Source organism: Helianthus annuus, chromosome 9 (genome assembly GCF_002127325.2).
Source record: "Helianthus annuus cultivar XRQ/B chromosome 9, HanXRQr2.0-SUNRISE, whole genome shotgun sequence".
In the NCBI taxonomy this organism is placed as follows: Eukaryota; Viridiplantae; Streptophyta; class Magnoliopsida; order Asterales; family Asteraceae; genus Helianthus; species Helianthus annuus.
In genome coordinates this window covers 9,060,223-9,081,457 of record NC_035441.2, presented here as the reverse complement: position 1 = coordinate 9,081,457, position 21,235 = coordinate 9,060,223, and the positions used below count along the sequence as shown (strand labels likewise).

The 21,235-nt window shown below is 38.5% G+C and overlaps 1 protein-coding gene and 1 long non-coding RNA gene across 2 annotated transcripts; one reads left to right on the top strand and one right to left on the bottom strand.

Moving 5' to 3' along the window:
* Positions 1 to 4,111: 4,111 nt before the first annotated feature.
* LOC110875226 (toll/interleukin-1 receptor-like protein) lies at positions 4,112 to 4,621 on the bottom strand. Its single transcript, XM_022123423.1, has one exon. It carries the CDS (start codon positions 4,619 to 4,621, stop codon positions 4,112 to 4,114), a length of 510 nt encoding a protein of 169 aa, XP_021979115.1.
* A 1,306-nt stretch (positions 4,622 to 5,927) lies between these two features.
* On the top strand, positions 5,928 to 14,573 carry LOC110877129. Its single transcript, XR_002556780.2, has 3 exons — positions 5,928 to 6,086; positions 6,154 to 6,265; positions 14,398 to 14,573. It is a non-coding gene; the product is annotated as an uncharacterized LOC110877129 (long non-coding RNA).
* Positions 14,574 to 21,235: the final 6,662 nt, after the last annotated feature.

The following is a 21,235-nucleotide window of genomic DNA, read 5'->3' as shown; positions in this document are numbered from 1 at the left end:
ATGTACCTCACAGCATCAAGGCCAGATATAATGTTCCCAACATGCCTGCTTGCCAGATATCAAGTTAATCCGAAGGCCTCACATCTTGCTGCTGTTAAAAGGATTTTTCGTTATTTGAAGGCTTACCCGGACACCGGTCTGTGGTACCCTAGGGATAATAACTTTGAATTGGTAGCATTCAGTGATTCTGATTTTGGCGGATGTAAGATCGACGGCAAATTCACAACGGCTAGATGTCAGTTTTTAGGAAATCGCCTAGTCACATGGCAGTGCAAGAAGCAGACGTGTGTCGCTACTTCAACATGCGAAGCTGAATACATTGCTGCCTCAAGTTGTTGCTCCCAAGTTCTTTGGATCCAACAACAATTGCGGGACTACGGTTTTGAATTTCTAACTACTCCTATATACGTTGATAATTCTGCTGCTTTAGATATCACTAGAAATCCTGTGCAGCATTCAAAGACCAAACACATCGAAATCAAGTATCACTTCATACGTGATTGCTTTGAGAAAAGGCTAATCGATGTTGTTAAGGTCCACACCGATGACCAACGTGCCGACTTATTTACCAAAGCTTTTGACAAATCTAGATTTGACTTTTTATTGTTGGTAAACGGCATTAAGGTCAAGCAAGAGTAAAACCAATATCGGAAAATCATTTTTGTAAATATCTTCGTGTTTTTAAATTTGTCTTAGTTTATTGATTTTAGGGGGAGTAAATCCAAAAATCAGAAAATCCAAAAACATCGAAAAATTTCAAAAACACAAAAACAATAGAAAATCAAAAATGAGTTTCCTGGCGAGAAAAAGAGAAAATGATAGTACATCAGTGGTCTATCCAAGCCTCTTTAAACCTTAAATGCAAAACGACAAGCAGCTCTATATAAGATGTATCGGTAGGCTCACAATCATTTTAAAATGTGCAGGGTGATATAAATCTTAATCCGACTGAAGACCAGGTGGGAACCATTCATTGGCATATGGTCTTAGTACCGAAATTTCGTTTGATAGATTGCCGAGGTTCTGAGATATTCGGTCTTTATGCTGCTTATCATCTGGGTATCATGGTTGCTTCTATAAATAGACTAAGTCTAAGATCTTCCATAATACTATACATACGTGTACATATTGCATTCTGCATTCGACCTCAATAAGTGATCAACAATCACATGTCCAAATCAAATAAGTGATAAAATATCACATTTATCCGGGTGTCAAGTTCGTCTCTCTGCTGTACGGAAGTACTGACCTGTTCACGGACTTGCACCTGTGCCCTCATGCATTGAAAATCAAGTTCCTCATAAATAAGTGATTCTATCACATAGGGCTTGTTTTCAAATCAAAATAAGTGAGAATCTCACATCAATATACGGTCAAACAGATGATAATCGGTATACTCATCGGTAAGATGAACCCTCGTGCATACCTTGATACGGGAATGTGTCGTGATGTGGATGAACACCGGTCGGTAAGTATAAATCATACCTTAATGTATCTCCTAAACATGCTTACATCTGATAAGTTGAGCTTAAGTGGACAACAATACCGATAATTGTTATAGGATGCTTATCTTAATGTTAACTAACTGAACAACAAGAGCGTTTTGGCATGACCGTACACTGATATGATTCTCTTACCCTCGAAACTCGCAAAAAGAATGTCTGTATATATTTATTTACTGCTTTCAACCTTTACATTTGAAAAATTCAAAAATCCAAAAAGATTTTATTTCTACTTTATTTTCGATCGTACGATGTTGGAACTCGAGTCTTCGTTGCCTGAAACCTGAACGAAAACCGAATTGACTAAATCTTCATAACGGTCGAAATTTGCATGTTTTGAAAGTTAGAAATTGAAATTGATAAATTTTATTAAACTTTCAAACTGTCGGACGGTGTTTGATTGTGACAATGGTCATACGTGTGTCATTTGTTTATGATTAACTATATTCCAAGCAGTTGTTCTCATTACGCGTTTAGATTTCTTGCATGTGCAGATTCTAAAGGCTAGGAGAACATGGTCGATGACAAAGCTTTGGAATGAAGACACGACGTGAAGGCGCTCAAGTGATGAAGATGATCGAGTTGCCGCTGGCCATCATCAACACCTCAAGGATCTCACTTCATAAAAGTTAAAGTATTTCACGAGCATAACTCAAGGGGGAGCTTATGTTAAGGGGGAGTTTGTCAACACACTTCCTACATGATACGGGTAGTTTGTTGATACACTCTCTGCTTTCAAGACGTGAAGACTTTGAAGATCCTCCGACATTGAAGACTTGAAAGGACATCAGAGTTTTGGGAACTCGAAGACCAAAGACCGTCGCAGTTCGAGACGAGTCTACAACCATAGAAGATCAAGACAAAGCTACAGCCAAGGGGGAGTTTGTTGGTGCACTTGTGTATGTGCTTTGTCTGTATTCGGTCACGATGTAAACGATGTCCTGATTTGTGTTGTAAGTTGACCAAGTCAACCATCCTCCGGTTTGACTTGGAAAACAGTTGAAAGATGTTGAAAGATGCTCTGTGTCGAAGGATGGCCAATCGAAGGATATTGCAGATCCTTCGATGACATCAAAAGATATGTTTCGAATGTTGGACCTCGAAAGGTGATCTTTCGAGGTCAATGCTGATCCTTCGAATACATTGTCTTCGATAGATGATCCTTCGGACCATCTATCGGATCCTTCGGACCAGACATTATGAGCTGGGTATATATACCCATGCAGTGTTTGTGTTGTTTCAGTTCTGAGTTCACACACCCGAGAGATAGAGCTTTGAGAGCATTCTGTCCGAAACTCACACACACACTTTGAGAGTTTGCAAGTTAGATTTGTAAACATTGTGCTTGTAACCGGAACCTTCATTTGCATTAATACAACTAGTGTTAATCGGTGAATTCTTGTGTGTTTGTGTTTATACTTGTCTCATCCCGGTTTGCTTGCTAGCTTGGATTCCGCACTCGCTAGTGGGTTAGTATAACAAGGTTTAGGTTTGTTCTCGATCCTCCGTCGAGGGACCTACAAAGACCATGAAGAAAGTGCACCTATGCTGTGTGTTGAGCTGTTTTACGTCGCATCAGAGGGAAGTTAATTCTCGTCGCGTGTGTGCATTTTCCGTTTTTTACGTCTTAGGGTTCGTGTCGGTGCCTATTTGGTTGTTTGCATGTACAAAATTGGACTGTTGTCCATAGGCGGAGTGGAAGAAGAAAGCACACCAAAGTTTGGCGTATTGCATCCCGCACGTAGACATTACATCAGACGGAAGGTAATTTTTGCTTTTGTTTGTTTCTTACATTCCGGCTAAAGAACTCCGACGTTTTCTTTTTCCTTAAAATTTCTTTGTCTAGGTAACTGAAAACAACCGACCCAAATTTGTGTACATATGCGAACAATGATCATGGTAATCCGGAAATAAGAATTGGGGGTCTTCATTCTTGAATTTGAAATTTGCAGTTAAGATGAATTAGAGTAGTGACAAGGGTTAAATAAAGGGGGATTCAATTTCTAATCGGGACTTGACCGGAATGATAAACCCAGCCATGCATTAACCCTAGATCACATGTTCAAGGTTGCCTTTCCTTTATTTTTGCATTTGAGTTTGGTAGTCAAAGAAATTGCAGTTTGACTTTGTGTTTGATAAATTTTCCACCTGGGAATTTGGTGTGTGAGCATGCAAGTAAGTGGCATATTAGTAAAACTGTATTTATGTTTTGGATCTTACATTTCTGAGAAACCATTTTTTGCTAACTGCTTTGAAATTTAACATCAGTTTTGAATTTGTAATGCCTAGCTTTGACATCAAAGTATGGGTTTTTTTGTATTATGTAGTTCATATTTTCGCATCTGTAACTGGTAATCCAGAATAAATTAATCAGGGTAGGGAAAAACATGTATTTTGACTTATTTATAAAGGTCAAACTAAAACTCAAAGCCAAAGCTTACCAGAAGTGCCAATTTTGTTGGGAAAATGATTTTAAATAAGATTGCATGATAATTTCTTAGTCTTATGAAAAATAAAGGGGAAAGTTTTTAGAAATTTTGTGTCCGACATAGGAGAGAAGCATGTTGGAATTAATCTTGATGTTACGGGTCATTTACGGGTCAAGTCGGTTACCGGTTTTGTTTAACTGGGTCACCAAATAGCAAACGGGTCATAGGTAACTCCCACCCAGCCAGACCGGCTGCTTCTTTCAGAGCATCTCTCCATATCCAAGCAGCCTCATTGTCTACATGTTTTGCAAATGCTTCTCCAACTGCCCCACATTGGTACCGGACTTCGGTGGGTTCCACATCATAGAAGATCGGGTGAGCAGTCTGCACCATCGTCTTTTGGCATTCCATAATCTTTACCAGCTCATTTAAGCACCATGACGAAGATGCATAGTTCTTGGAGAAAACAATGATGTAAAATCTGGAGTCTTCAATGGATGTGATGAGCTGATCACTGATCCTTTCCCCTTTCTCAATTCTTTCATCATCTTTGTAAGTCGTAATGCCTTCCCGCAGAAGAGCATGATAGAGATGATCAACAAATGTCTTACGGGTGTCTTCACCCCTGAAACTCAAAAAGACATCATACTTGAAGGGCTTTTGAACTAATGAAGCTGAAGTCCATGCCATTGAAGGATTGAATAAAAATGAAATCGTTACTAATAGAGAGAAAATAATATTAATTGATAGGAGATTGATGATCCAGCCCGCTAGAGCGTTAACTAAGTTTAAGGTGGGTTGAGGAATAGAGGCTCTAGCTTTTATAATAAAAAAACCATAAAGATAAAGATCATAAGAATAAAGGCAAATACTATATTAACACTCCTTTATAATTAGTTATTGATTATCGATTACGCGTAACCCGTTGTTGGGGTATTATTATTATTATTTATATATTCTTAAAGAGAAAGGTCGGTGATAATAAGACAAACACCTGACCTTTCTCTTTTAATCATACCAAACACTAATTTTTTGGTACCAGCCGCTACTTATGGTGTCTTCACCCCTGAAACTCAAAAAGACATCATACTTGAAGGGCTTTTGAACTAATGAAGCTGAAGTCCATGCCATTGAAGGATTGAATAAAAATGAAATCGTTACTAATAGAGAGAAAATAATATGAATTGATAGGAGATTGATGATCCAGCCCGCTAGAGCGTTAACTAAGTTTAAGGTGGGTTGAGGAATAGAGGCTCTAGCTTTTATAATAAAAAACCATAAAGATAAAGATCATAAGAATAAAGGCAAATACTATATTAACACTCCTTTATAATTAGTTATTGATTATCGATTACGCGTAACCCGTTGTTGGGGTATTATTATTATTATTTATATATTCTTAAAGAGAAAGGTTGGTGATAATAAGACAAACACCTGACCTTTCTCTTTTAATCATACCAAACCCTAATTTTTTGGTACCAGCCGCTACTTATGGTGTCTTCACCCCTGAAACTCAAAAAGACATCATACTTGAAGGGCTTTTGAACTAATGAAGCTGAAGTCCATGCCATTGAAGGATTGAATAAAAATGAAATCGTTACTAATAGAGAGAAAATAATATGAATTGATAGGAGATTGATGATCCAGCCCGCTAGAGCGTTAACTAAGTTTAAGGTGGGTTGAGGAATAGAGGCTCTAGCTTTTATAATAAAAAACCATAAAGATAAAGATCATAAGAATAAAGGCAAATACTATATTAACACTCCTTTATAATTAGTTATTGATTATCGATTACGCGTAATGGAACATTCCCCGTTGTTGGGGTATTATTATTATTATTATTTATATATTCTTAAAGAGAAAGGTCAGTGATAATAAGACAAACACCTTTTCTCTGTTTCCTCTGCAAGTATCAACCACACACACCAGCCATCGCTTACCTCCTAAAAATTGTCCTCACATCCCTCTCACTTGGAAGACCGGCCGACCACCTCCATTGTGGCGATGCACGGCGGCTGTGGAAGAAGGACGACGGGCGGAGATGGGCGGTAGTTATCAGCGGCGGAGAAGGTGGTGGCATAAGGAGGGAGAATGGCCGTGGTGATCTCTCTCTGCCGTCTCCCTCCCTCTCCTCACCGTCTCTTCCAGCTCCGAGGTACCTTTTCATTATCCATGACTTATACTAACTCCTCACTCACTCACTCACACTTCAATTATTACAGGTGTTGTGGCCGAGATTGTTGATAAGGAAGTGGCTCAATCGGTCTTCCAGAAGCTCCGAATACGACGCTGATTCGGAGGATGATGATACTGCTTACGGAACCGACGGAGACGGTAAGATTTCCGTCATTTAGCTTCTCTTGATTCAGCTTTGTTAGTTAGTTTTAGACAAAATCTGTTGTAAATTTGGATTATCTGTCAAGGAAGGAACATGATTTTGGCACATACACTTCACGCGTCTTGAGTACCAAACCAATGGGCTAATTGGGGAATAGGTTAGGGTTACATACATAGCTAATTCATGGATTCCAAACTAAGTATAGGCTTCTTTGTTCAACTTTAATTCAGGTATTTTGTTGTGGTTTGCCCTGGTAGATTTTAGATAAAAATTATTGAATTTTTGGTTTTTTTTTAACCCAAGATAGGTTCAATAAAATGAGGATTGAGATTCTGTTGATGAATTTTGGGTTTATTATTAATTATTATGCCAAATATGTTAAATAAAATGAGGATTTAGATTAAATTGCTTTGCTGATGAGTTTTATGATTCTGATTTTTTTTCTTATGGGTTGCTTTATTACAAATCCATGTAAGGTCTATGAATTTAAGAGGTTTTAGGATTAATTAGACAGAGATGATTGCATCTTAATTGAGATTGATATCAAATTTATTTATTAGCTTGATGTGGAGGAACAACGGATTCTATCTTATGAGTCTTTTGGGCTTTTATTCTTTGATTTATTATATAGGGAACATATCTTGAAGCACCAGTTCTGATTTTGTCTTGGTATGTGTATGCATTCTTCATACATTTTTGGGGTTTGATGGTTTTGTGTTGGTGCACTTGTGTCTGTACTTTGTCTGTATTCGGTCTGTATGTAAACGATGTCCTTGGTAGTCTGTAAGTTGACCAAGTCAACCATCCTCCGGATTGACTTGGCCAACAGTTGGAATATGTTTGATATGTTTGTCTGAATCGAAGGATAACCTCGAAGGATAATGTTGATCCTTCGAGGTGCTCGAAAGATATGCTTCGAATGATTAGACCTCGAAAGATGATCTTTCGAGGTCCCTGCTTATCCTTCGAAAGCATTGTATCCGAAAGATGATCCTTCGGACCATCTATCGGATCCTTCGAGCAGACCTGCTGTGTTTGGGTATATATACCCATGCAATGTGTTGAGTTCAGTAGATAGACAGACACACAGACAGAAAGATACTGAGAGATAGGCTGAGAGCATTCTGTCCAAAACTCACACACACACTTAGAGAGTTTATAGAACATTTCTGTAAACATTGAGCTTGTAACCGAACCCTCATTGCATTAATACAAGTTGTGTTAATCGGTGAACTTGTGTGTTTGTTTCTCTACTTGCTACTAACTCGGTTTGCTTGCTAGCTTGGATTCCGCACTCGCTAGTAGGTTTGTATAACAAGGTTTAGGTTCATCATCCTCCGCGAAAAGGGACCTACAAGTGGTATCAGAGCTTGGCTCTTTACCTTGTTTAAAACCGGGTTTTTACAAGTTTTGGTGTGTTGAAACACTTGGTTTTTGCACCTGTTTTTACTTAGTTTCTTGCATTTTATTTGAGTAAAAACGTGTCTAAACTAACCGGGAGTGTTTAAAGTGGGTTGGGTAACTTGAAAACTTGTTTTTGAGTGATTTGGTGAATTCCGGCAATATTCCGGTTAAGGTTCCGGTCACCGGTTTCTGGGTTAAGTTTTCCTTTTTGGGCAAATTATCTTTCAAAATCTTGGTTGGTGGGAAAGTTGTCAGCCTGCCATACCTTTCTGCCGAAAGTTGACTTACCTACCCATCACCTTTTCACCAACCCGTCACATCTGTGTCAGTGTGTCAGTGCACATTCGAAAGATATCCTTCGACTTCGAAAGATATCCTTCGACATCGAAAGATCATCTTTCGATCAAGGAAGGCTCGAAAGATCATCATCCTTCGACCCATCCTTCGACGTCCGAAACATATCTTTCGATAAAGGAATCTTTTCGAAAGACAGTGTCCGAAATATAGGGATTTAACTCGAAAGATAAGAATCTTTCAAAGGAGAATCCTTCGAGTTCTTGAATCTTTCGACATCATTGTTCGAGATTCAACAGTAATCTTTCGAGTACTGTTGATCCTTCGAACAAGTGTTGATCTTTCGATTGTGATCAGGTTATTGCTAACAGTTTCTGCTTTCTTCTAAGATCTTTCGAACTAGGATCCTTCGGCTGTGTGATCTTTCGGGTGGCTATTGTCCTTCGAGACATTGATATAGTATTCATTTTTCTGATCAAAAATGAATCCAGCATGGGGTAATCCGTCAACTGCAGAGAGCAGTACGTTTTCTGCAAGATCCAATGTGCCATGCAATTCTGATATGCATTTTGGAACTTCCAGTACTTCATTTGCAAGACCCGTTCCACATGCTCAATTAAAAACGGAGTACGTCACAATCACAGATTGTTTTGGCAACCCAAAACTAGTTCCTGTAAAGCCAGCTCCCACCACAGACATGTATGGAAATCCATTACCCCCAGTTGCCGTGCAACACCATTATTCTACTGTAGAATCGTCATTTCTTAATCCCAAGAACAGTAGTCAGACAAAAACGGCGTTGTATGCTGAAATTGTCAAAGATGTCAGCAAGGGTGGATCCTCGGGGAATGATAACAGTTCTGAACATGTTAGAAGTTCAGATGAAGATGTTTCAACTTCAGTTGAGGGTGATACAACTTCAAGTTCAAGTGCGGATGGATTTGAATGTGAATCATCAAGGGAGATTGTTGATTCTGATGCAGAAAGGCCAACACCTGAGAGTAATTCCAGTCAGGTATATGTTGATGAACCAACTGCTGTAGATTGTGATAATTGTGCTAGATTAAAGGCAAACATGTCTGAGTTGCAAGGCAAACATGATGCTTTACAAGCTAGTTTGTTTGACTTGCAAGACAAACATGTTTCATTGAATGCCCAGTGGTGTGAATTGCAAAGCAAACACGAAGCTTTGCAAGAGAAATATGATGTGATTTTTATCCACAACCAGAAGTTGACCGTGGATCTTTCAAAATGCACAGAAACCAATATGTTTTATGAAAACCATGAAAAAGAATTTAAGTCAATGATTGAGACGTTAAAGAAAGATAAAACTGAATTGACTAAAATGGTTTCCAGAAAACAAACGGAAATTAATTTGTATATCTCACGTCTTGAGACAATGCAAAAAGAAATGGTCTGTGTAAAAACGGAAAGTGAGGCAATCCAACTCAAGCTAGATAGCTATTTGAGTTCTAGCTATGTGTTGGATCACATCATTGACGTTCAGAAAGAAAAACGGGATGTCACATGCATAGGATATAAGAAATGTCCACCACCTGTGAGACACAATTATGATGCGATGCCTGACGAGGAGGATAGAGTGTTCTTTGAACCATCTGTTCCTCTAGATGTAAAGGAGTTTGCAGCAGGACTCGGATACAAGAAAGATGTATCACCAGACTCAGATACTTCAGCAGATGCATGTGTGTCTTCTGCTGAACTGAATCAGGATCCTCCAGTCATCATTGAGGATGCTGATTCTTCTGATGATGAATCTGATGATACCATCCCAGCAAAGTCTGATGCGGAAGTCAAAAATGGGGACATACCTCTCGAGAATTACATTCTATGTGATCCTCCTGCAAAACCCGCTAAGACTGTTGCAATCGAGTCCTCGTCTGCAAAAGAGTCGGAGGGTGTGAACCTGCTGTACACTCTCGTTGGTGATGATAAAATCTACTCGGACAAAGATTTTCCTATTAAAAATGTTAATCAATCTTTAATAAGTAAAGTCTTTGAAGATTCGACAAGTAAATTTTTGGGAAAGACAGGACCACGTGTTACAGTTACACAGTGTCCTCCTATTCCAAAGGCTGAAATTCGAAAACAATTTGGGAATAAGAAATTACCAACAGTACAAAAACAGCAAAATCATGCCAAACCTAAAGGAAAGGCACCGACTCAGGGTCAGAAGAAACAGACCCAAAAGAAAAACAAGAATGTGAACTTTGTGAAATCTAAGGGAACGGACAAAATCGAAACTTATGAGAACAAATCTAACTTAGATTTTGTTAAACAAGCAACAGTTTTGAAAAGAAATGATCCAAACTGTTCAAAACCTAGTACCTCGGGATCACAAAGTTCATCATCATCGTCAAGACGAGCACATGATGCTTCGGGGATTGTTGAACGAAGATATTGTTTTGAGTGTGGAACAATTGGACACATCATTCGAAATTGTCCATATCTTCATAAGTTGAAAGCAAAGGTTGATGATCCCCGTGAACAAAATCATGCCGCCCAAGAGAATAGAAAAGGCAAACAGGGCGAAAATAAGAAAAAGGTTCGGAAGATAAACCTCGTGAAATCAAGAGGGACTGATAAAATTGATACTTCCAAAAACAAATCCAATAAGGATTTTGTTAAACAAAGTAAAATTTTGAAAAGAAACAGTCAAAACAACTATACACAACACACAAACGGTTGTGATGTAGGACCAAGTACCTCAAGATCACGAAGCTCATCATCCGGCTATTGCAGTTATGATACTCCGAGGTTTGTTGAGCGGAGATCATGCTTTGAATGTTGTGAGTATGGACACATCATTAAGAATTGTCCATATCTCACCAGAAGAAAGTCAAAAATTGATGCCCCCCATGGTAACAATTACCATAAAAGATCTGTTTCATCAAAACAGGATCCTCGTCTTGTTAAACAGCGAGCAAAGAAACAGAAAAAGAAACAAAGAAAAGAAGTTGAAAAGATTTTAAAACCGGAGATTATCCAAACAAAATCTGTTAAATTGGATGTTAAACATGAAAAACAGAAAGAGATTTGGATACCAAAACCGGTAACTGTTTCAGGGGGAGCTACATCAATTCCGAATCATCGGGAAATGGATGTTACAATTCTCGATGATGACGGACGACCCAAGTCTGTGAAGGCTTGGGTCCCACTCTCCAACTAATCTCTGAGTGAGTGTGCAGGAAGTTCCAGGAGGAACTATTGATAGTCTTAGGATTGTTGATAGTGGAATGTCCTTGCACAAGATAGGCGACAGAAGAAATTGTTGCCTTTGATGGAGAGAGAGAAAAGAAAAAGAAAATTTGGATGAATGAAGTTGCAAAATTCGACCAAATGAAGAACATGTCAAAATTTGGTCAGTATGGTTTTTGATCGGGTCCACAGGAACGAATGAAGTGAAATGTGTGTCGATGCCCTTGCATGGATTGAACATCCGCACACCATTTCTGAAAGAGAAAGTCAAGACCTTCGCTGGTACAATGTGGAAGACCAGCCGGACCCGGAGGTTTATGAGCTTGTTGCTGTCAAGAGATTTTTCAGTAGTTGCAAATTCGACTTTGAAGTCCACACCGGGTGGATATCCAGTTGGGAGAGTGCTTAGATTCCTTGCAATGCACGGAACAGTTGCAGGATACGCCTTTAAATTCTTAATCTCTCCTATACTTGTCGATATTTTAGCTGCTTTGTGAATTGTTATTATCTCGTACAGCACTCTTTGACATGACACGTTGATCTCGGATATCACCTCACACGTGATTGTTTCAATATGAAACTCATCAATGTTGTCATGGTCCGCACCGCTTACCGACATGCCAACTCATTTTTCCAAAATTTGTTAAATCTTTTCTGATAAAACTTAATTTTGGTAAACGGCATTAAGATCAAGCACAAGAGTAAACCAACATCGGAAAATCATTTTTGTAAATATCTTTGTGTGTTTTTAAATTTATCTTAGTTTGTTGATTTTAGGGGGAGTAAATCTAAAAATCGGAAAATACAAAAACATCAAAAAATTTCAAAAACACAAAAACAATAGAAAAACAAAAATGAGTTTCCTGGAGAGCAAAAGAGAAAATGATAGTACATCAGTGGTCTATCCAAACCTCTTTAAATCTTAAATGCAAAACGATAAGCAGCTCTATATAAGATGTATCGGTAGGCTCACAATCATTTTAAAGTGTGCAGGGTGATATAAATCTTAACTGACTGAAGACCAGGTGGGAACCATTCATTGGCATATGGTCTTAGTACCGAAATTTCGTTTGATAGATTGCCGAGGGTCTGAGATATTCGGTCTTTATGCTGCTTATCATCTGGGTATCATGGTTGTATCTTTTACCGAAAAATAACGGGGACGCAAGTCTAGATCTTCCATGATACTATACATACGTGTACATATTACATACTGCATTCGACCTCAATAAGTGATAAACAATCACATGTCCATATCAAATAAGTGATAAAATATCACATTTATCCGGGTGTCAAGTTCGTCTCTCTGCTGTACGGAAGTACTGACCTGTTCACGGACTTGCACCTGTGCCCTCATGCATACGAAAATCAAGTTCCTCATCAATAAGTGATTCTATCACATAGGGCTTGTTTTCAAAACAAAATAAGTGAGTATCTCACATTTTATACGGTCAAACAGATGATAATCGGTATACTCACCGGTAAGATGAACTCTCGTGCATACCTTGATACGGGAATGTGTCGTGATGTGGATGAACATCGGTCGGTAAGTATAAATCATACCTTAACGTATCCTCTAAACATGATTACATCTGATAAGTTGAGCTTAAGTGGACAACAATACCGATAATTGTTATAGGATGCTTATCTAAATGTTAACTAACTGAACAACAAGAGTGTTTTGGCATGACCGTACACTGATATGATTCTCTTACCCTCGAAACTCGCAAAAAGAATGTTTGTATATATTTATTTATTTACTGCTTAACTTTTATTGTTTTCTTTTTAAACAGTTTCGTCGTTTGGTGCATATCAGCACGACATTAGCGGTGATGTCGTTTGATAACACTCAAAGGATTTTAAATTGTTGTCTTAAACTTTATAAAATACCAAAAAGATTTTATTTCTACTTTATTTTCGATCGTACGATGTTGGAGCTCTAGTCTTTGTTACCTGAAACCTGACTGAAAACCGAACTGACTAAATCTTCATAAACGGTCGAAATTTGCATGTTTTGAAAGTTAGAATTTAAAATTGATAAATTTATTAAACTTTCAAACTGTCGGACGGTGTTTGATTATGACATGGTCATTCGTGTGTCATTTGTTTATACTATATTCCAAGCAGTTGTTCTCATTATGCGTTTAGATTTCTTGCATGTGCAGATTCTAAAGGCTAGGAGAACATGGTCGATGACAAGCATTGGAATGGAGACACGACGAGAAGGCGCTCAACTGATGAAGATGATCGAGTTGCCGGTGGCCATCATCAACACCACAAGGATCTCACTTCATAAAGATAAAGTCTTTTCACGAGCATAACTCAAGGGGGAGCTTATGTTAAGGGGGAGTTTGTCAACACACTTCCTACATGATACGGGTAGCTTGTTGATACACTCTCTGCTTTCAAGACGTGAAGACTTTGAAGATCCTCCGACTTTGAAGACTTGAAAGGACATCAGAGTTTTGATAACTCGAAGACCAAAGACCGTCGAAGTTCAAGACGAGTCTACAACCATAGAAGATAAAGACAAAGCTACAGCCAAGGGGGAGTTTGTTGGTGCACTTGTGTCTGTACTTTGTCTGTATTCGGTCTGTATGTAAACGATGTCCTTGGTAGTCTGTAAGTTGACCAAGTCAACCATCCTCCGGATTGACTTGGCCAACAGTTGGAATATGTTTGATATGTTTGTCTGAATCGAAGGATAACCTCGAAGGATAATGTTGATCCTTCGAGGTGCTCGAAAGATATGCTTCGAATGATTAGACCTCGAAAGATGATCTTTCTAGGTCCCTGCTTATCCTTCGAAAGCATTGTATCCGAAAGATGATCCTTCGGACCATCTATCGGATCCTTCGAGCAGACCTGCTGTGTTTGGGTATATATACCCATGCAATGTGTTGAGTTCAGTAGATAGACAGACACACAGACAGAAAGATACCGAGAGATAGGCTGAGAGCATTCTGTCCAAAACTCACACACACACTTAGAGAGTTTATAGAACATTTCTGTAAACATTGAGCTTGTAACCGAACCCTCATTGCATTAATACAAGTTGTGTTAATCGGTGAACTTGTGTGTTTGTTTCTCTACTTGCTACTAACTCGGTTTGCTTGCTAGCTTGGATTCCGCACTCGCTAGTAGGTTTGTATAACAAGGTTTAGGTTCATCATCCTCCGCGAAAAGGGACCTACATTTTGTTTTGGGCTTGCAGTTCTTTCATACGTTTTGATTCGGTGGTATTTAATTCGAGTTAGTTTCTGTTTAAACCAGCCGCAATGAGGAAGGGATTGGTACGTTTTCTTTATCTTTTACTTGGTTCAACTTTCGATATAAATTTTGCTCAAGAACCACATATCTACGTTTCGAGTTAGTATAGTTTTTAACATACCATTTTTTGGGCAAAAATAGAGTATGTTTTCATTCGACAGTATAAATTCCAGTTACTCTATTTCGACGTAAATATAGTTTGGAAAGAGTCAAGTACGCCGCCGCAACGCGCGGCGGGTACAAATACTAGTATAACTTAAAACTAAATGTCTGTGATATTTACATGTTTAGTCCACATGCATTTTCCACGTGGCCCTTCATGTTTAATTTTTTGTTTCCTTCAGTCCCTGTGCCTCATTTGTATACTCCCTTTTTTCCTCTGTGTTTCTCAATGTCAGTGTTTGACAGACGAAGACCATGAAGAAAGTGCACCTATGCTGTGTGTTGAGCTGTTTTACGTCGCATCAGAGGGAAGTTAATTCTCGTCGCGTGTGTGCATTTTCCGTTTTTTACGTCTTAGGGTTCGTGTCGGTGCCTATTTGGTTGTTTGCATGTACAAAATTGGACTGTTGTCCATAGGCGGAGTGGAAGAAGAAAGCACACCAAAGTTTGGCGTATTGCATCCCGCACGTAGACATTACATCAGACGGAAGGTAATTTTTGCTTTTGTTTGTTTCTTACATTCCGGCTAAAGAACTCCGACGTTTTCTTTTTCCTTAAAATTTCTTTGTCTAGGTAACTGAAAACAACCGACCCAAATTTGTGTACATATGCGAACAATGATCATGGTAATCCAGAAATAAGAATTGGGGGTCTTCATTCTTGAATTTGAAATTTGCAGTTAAGATGAATTAGAGTAGTAACAAGGGTTAAATAAAGGGGGATTCAATTTCTAATCGGGACTTGACCGGAATGATAAACCCAACCATGCATTAACCCTAGATCACATGTTCAAGGTTGCCTTTCCTTTATTTTTGCATTTGAGTTTGGTAGTCAAAGAAATTGCAGTTTGACTTTGTGTTTGATAAATTTTCCACCTGGGAATTTGGTGTGTGAGCATGCAAGTAAGTGGCATATTAGTAAAACTGTATTTATGTTTTGGATCTTACATTTCTGAGAAACCATTTTTTGCTAACTGCTTTGAAATTTAACATCAGTTTTGAATTTGTAATGCCTAGCTTTGACATCAAAGTATGGGTTTTTTTGTATTATGTAGTTCATATTTTCGCATCTGTAACTGGTAATCCAGAATAAATTAATCAGGGTAGGGAAAAACATGTATTTTGACTTATTTATAAAGGTCAAACTAAAACTCAAAGCCAAGGCTTACCAGAAGTGCCAATTTTGTTGGGAAAATGATTTTAAATAAGATTGCATGATAATTTCTTAGTCTTATGAAAAATAAAGGGGAAAGTTTTTAGAAATTTTGTGTCCGACATAGTAGAGAAGCATGTTGGAATTAATCTTGATGTTACGGGTCATTTACGGGTCAAGTCGGTTACCGGTTTTGTTTAACTGGGTCACCAAATAGCAAACGGGTCATAGGTAAGGAACAAGTCTTAGATTGACCGAATTTGGAGGATAAATAGCTGGAAAAATGGACGTTGAATGAAGCTCCACGTTGAAGGTTGTTGAGATAAAGTAGGAGCTTTATTATTATGCATGTGGGTTTTGTTTTGTATAAATAGGACAATATTAGTTTACTAATGGTGTACTCTCAAGTCTAAATAATAAGAAAGTTCAAGTAGTAAGCATATTTCTTGTTCGTGAGTTTTTGAGTAGGTGTTATATTGGTGCCTGAACCAACATTTGGTATCATAGCGGGTCGAGAAACGAGGGGCCGTTTTGAGAGTCGGTGGCGAGAAAGAGTCCAGCCCTTTTCGCTGCAGGGCAAAATGCAGCAGTAGGAGGAGCCGAGGTGAAGACCGTGAGGCTGTTTTTTATAGTCTACAGAAGATTAGAAAGCAAGGCAGCCGCTGTCGCCGGTTTTAATGTCACCGAAAGCAAGCCGCAAGTGAAAGCAAACCACAGCAGATGTGGAAGGCGCATCCCTTTTGGCTATAGGGGTGAGAACGAGCAGAAGAAACCGGCGTGAAGATAAAAGATAGGAAGACGCAAAGGTTGATCTCTAATCTGATGATCAGCAGAAGAAAGTAACCGGAGAGTGAAGAAAGAGACCGTAGTCGGAAGGAGATACCGGCGTAAGAAAGACCGCTACCGGAGAAAAAGAATGGAAGCCGTGACAGACCGAACGGCGTGACCGAAGACCGAATTTGTTCTCTTCACCGGGAATAAAGACCGAAGACCGAAGTAGGTAACCGAGACCGCAGTTTGCCCAAGAAAGAAGACCGATAAGCTGCAACAAAACGGCGGCTAAACTAGACCGAGACCGTGGGTGTGACGGTGACTGAAGGTTCGCACCATGATAGACCGAAGAAAGCTTAGACCGAATGGCCAAAAGTAAGATCGAGAATGTGTACAAAGACCGAGAGTTCACATTTGACCAAAATCGTGAACGAGAGACCGAAAGAGTTCACGTTAGAAAGAAAGAGAAGACCGAAACTAGAGCGAACCTACGAGGTTTGTGTAGCAAGTATGTCATGTGTGGCTCGTAGCAAGAGAGAACGATTTCGAGTTAAGCAAGAAAACCGATTCCGATTTTAGTATGGAAAGCAAGAACGAATGCGACCAATACACGAGTATGTAGCAAGAACCGTATCAAGATTAAGGGGGTGAATGTTGGAATTAATCTTGATGTTACGGGTCATTTACGGGTCAAGTCGGTTACCGGTTTTGTTTAACTGGGTCACCAAATAGCAAACGGGTCATAGGTAAGGAACAAGTCTTAGATTGACCGAATTTGGAGCATAAATAGCTGGAAAAATGGACGTTGAATGAAGCTCCACGCTGAAGGTTGTTGAGATAAAGTAGGAGCTTTATTATTATGCATGTGGGTTTTGTTTTGTATAAATAGGAAAATATTAGTTTACTGATGGTGTACTCTCAAGTCTAAATAATAAGAAAGTTCAAGTAGTAAGCATATTTCTTGTTCGTGAGTTTTTTAGTAGGTGTTATATTGGTGCCTGAACCAACAAAGCAAAGGTTAAAACCCATGAATGGTTTTTTATAACTAGAAAAAATAGGAAGCCTCTTAAGTCTTAATTCCTTAGCGATACTTAACAAGCAGTGAGCCAAGCATATCTAAACTTTATTTCACACAAAAAAAAAAACGATCCATCCATGGGATAGGAACATGATGGAGCCTGGTTAAATTTAGTCTTTTCCTCAAAATGATGATTGAGTTTTGGTAAGTATAGGATCCTATCTTCTTGCTAATAAACAATCTTGCAATGCATTTTCTTTGAATACATGCTATGGCCATAATGGTATATTATCTAATTGTTTGACTTAGTGTTTGCTAGAACTGTTTCAGTTTCAGATGTGGTTCGAAACTTCATTGTACCCTTTCATATGGAATTATTTATTTAAATAATAAATTATAATCATTTTCTTACCGGTATAATAGAGAATAAGTCACCAGAAAAGCAAACAAAATAGTAAAAAGATGCTGGGCAAGGTAGGTTTTTTGCCAGCCGAAACAATTCCATATGCATACGCATCTAACTTCCATGTGCACAAAATACTTTTCCGACTTTCCAACAGTTATTTTTTATACAACACATTGAACGATTTCTCTTAATTTTATATGCAGTGATAATTTCGGCCTATAACAAGAATATGACATGGTTGGCGATCAAAGGAAGCGTTAGCAGCCTACTACATTTTGACATCAACTAAAAACACGGGACTAACAAAAAGGATACAATGTTTGCACTAAAAGAATAACATAAAAAAAGACATTGATGTTAAAAAAAGTAAAGCTATAATGCCACCGAATTTCCTTTATAAAAGCTAACAACACGTATTCACGTAATACGTCATGTTATCCGTTCGATGTTTGTGATGTGCCCGCGCCGCAACACGCGCGGGTCTAATTACCAGTATTTGAGTAAACTGCAATTTTAATCCTTCTCTTGTTAATATAGTTTATAAATTAACTAATTACGTTTCACACGGTTATTGGTATTTTTTGTACTTTATGGGTGTTAAAGCATGTGTTCATATGGACATCTATCTATATCTATCTATACTATATAATTAAAAAAGAACCATATGGGACACATTGCTCTATGAATTGATCTCAATTGTTTTTTACCGCCTAAATAAATATATATTATGAGTATTAACTAATTTAAAGTCTAGTGGACCCAGTATGGCTTTAACAACTTCTTTTTACGTAATATGCCAAGTGATTTCAATATATGTGATGTGCGTGAAGTGTGTTATATTTTTAGATATATATTTAAGCCCTTTTTACACTTTTAGCCAAGTTTTAAATTTATAAAACACGATATTTACTAACACTAAACACACATATGGGCAAGTGCACCCATCGTGGACGTAGTATAGTGTTGGTAAGATACCGAGGTCGTCCAAGGACACAAGAGCTTTTAATACCGGTTTATCCTCAACGTCTAATCAAATCAAAAAGTTAGAAAAATGTTTTAAACTAAGAAAAATAAAAACTAACTAAATGCTGAAAAAGAAAATAAAATAAAAACAGATAGACAAGATGAATCACTTGGATCCGACACGTGTATTAGTATAACCTTTGATTATTTTCGCACTTTTGCACTTGTTTAAGAGATTATCTTAGTTATTGTAGTAGGCCCCTCTTTTGAAGGCGACGTTACCCTCAACCCAGTAGTTTGAGTCAGCAAGGATACAATCCTAAAGGGTCGGATTATTGAAAGATAATGAATTAAGTTATTAATGCAAATTATGGTAGGCCCCGCTTTTGGCGGTGACGTTACCCTCGGCTAAGTAGTCTGAGTCAGCAGGGATACAGTCCTAAATAGCCGGGTTATAGTATTAATAGTAGTTAGCTTATGAGGGGGTCAAAGAGTTTGGATCCCCGCCATCCAATACCTATGGGCATTGAAGGAGATCCTACTAAATTTGACCCAGGTCCCAAGCAGGACCTCTAAACGCTGAACAAGGGCAAGACCTTTACCAAACCGTTCCCTTAACCCCCGACCAGGTAGCCAACATACCTCCATATAGACCGTGTAGATATGAATGGTGAAAATCTTTTATTTTATATAGACAGTAAAATAATGCCAAGACACCACGGACAAACGATAAGGAAAGATCACCTTCAACATAAGTAACTAGTTATTAAAGTCATTAATACAAAACCAAATAAAAAGTGCAAAAGATTAAAAATAAAAAGTATTATACTAAACACTTGTCTTCACCAAGTGATGTAAGAGACTTAGGCAAACATGGCCTTGATTGTCAAGAACTCTTACGATCAATCTTGGATCCCGAGACGACTCACACACTCTACGATGGACAATGGATGATGGTGGTGGATGATGGTGTTATGGTGGTGGTGGGTGGTGGATGAGGTGTGAGAGAGGTGGTGTGCCAAGGGATGAGAGAGAATGAAGCCAAGCTCCTCTATTTATAGGCTGAACAGAACGCTGGACACGGCCCCGTGTTCGCTGAACACGGCCCCGTGCCCGTCTGACATTCTCTCTCTTCATTAATTGTAATTGCGAATTACAATTAATGCGCCTGCTGTACTTTCAACACGCCCCCGTGTCCGCTGGGCACGGCCCCGTGGTGAGCAATGGAAGCTTCTACTGGTTTGTCTTTTCTGCTGCTTCCTGGGCACGCCCCCGTGTTCACTGGACACGGGGCGTGTTCAGGCTCTGTTCTCTTCTCTTTGTCTTGGGAGGTGCCGTTGAGGGTCCGGGCAGTTTACTTTTGTTCCTTTTCTTGTATTTATGGTAGAATTAGTGGTCTTTTTGCTTCTTTTGTGATTTTGAGCTCATTTCATCCTGAAAATACAAAAGGAAGACAAAAACACTCTTTTTCCAACATTAGTACTTAAAAAGGGTTAGTTTTATGCCTTAATTGATGTGTTTTATATGTTGCATTTTACACACATCAAATACCCCCACACTTGAACTTTTGCTTGTCCTCAAGCAAAACTCTTTTAATGTGGCTTACACTCCCAAATGGAATAGGTAGAAGAGAAGTTTTTTTTTAACTTGTCCTAGAGTGTCGGGAATCCAAGGTTTGTATAGGTTCTATTTTTACCTTATTTACAATCTTATTCGTCATGGTTTATTTTGAACTTTTCATAAGATAAACTACTTAATTTGGCATAGCATGCCTTATTAAAATTCCATTTATATACAAGTTCACATACCTCACGGGAGATCACTCAATCACTCGGCCGAAGGTGTATATTTAAGTGAATCGCTCGAGAGCAGCACGGATTTACATTCTCCATATGCTTGCCAAGCGATCAATCCTCCTCCTTTTTAACTTTTACCTTTGTAAATATCAAGAGGTCTTTTGGGGTGAAGGCTTGGGTTTAAAGGTGGGTGGTTGGTTAGTGGTTAGTAAAAAGGGCGAAAATTGTAACAAGTGTCGGTTTTTCGTGAAATACCTTATTTTTGGTGACATTTATTTTTGAAGTATTTCTCCAAACAAGCTTTTTGTAGCTTATGTTTGTTTTTGACTTCATTTTTTTTTTTTTTTCACGTAAAGGTATGTTTATGAAAAACCGAGTTTGTCACTAAAATAAAGGTGAAAAAAATGAAAAAGGTTTTTGGTGGGTAGAAAATTGTTTTGGGGGTAATGAAATGAAAGGTTTAGGCTCAAAGGGGTTTTCTAGGGGGGTTTTGGGTAGGTAAAATAAAAATAAT

Excerpts from the sequence above, each read along its gene's own strand:
- LOC110875226 (XM_022123423.1), bottom strand. The coding sequence starts at position 4,621 with ATGGCATGGACTTCAGCTTCATTAGTTCAAAAGCCCTTCAAGTATGAT.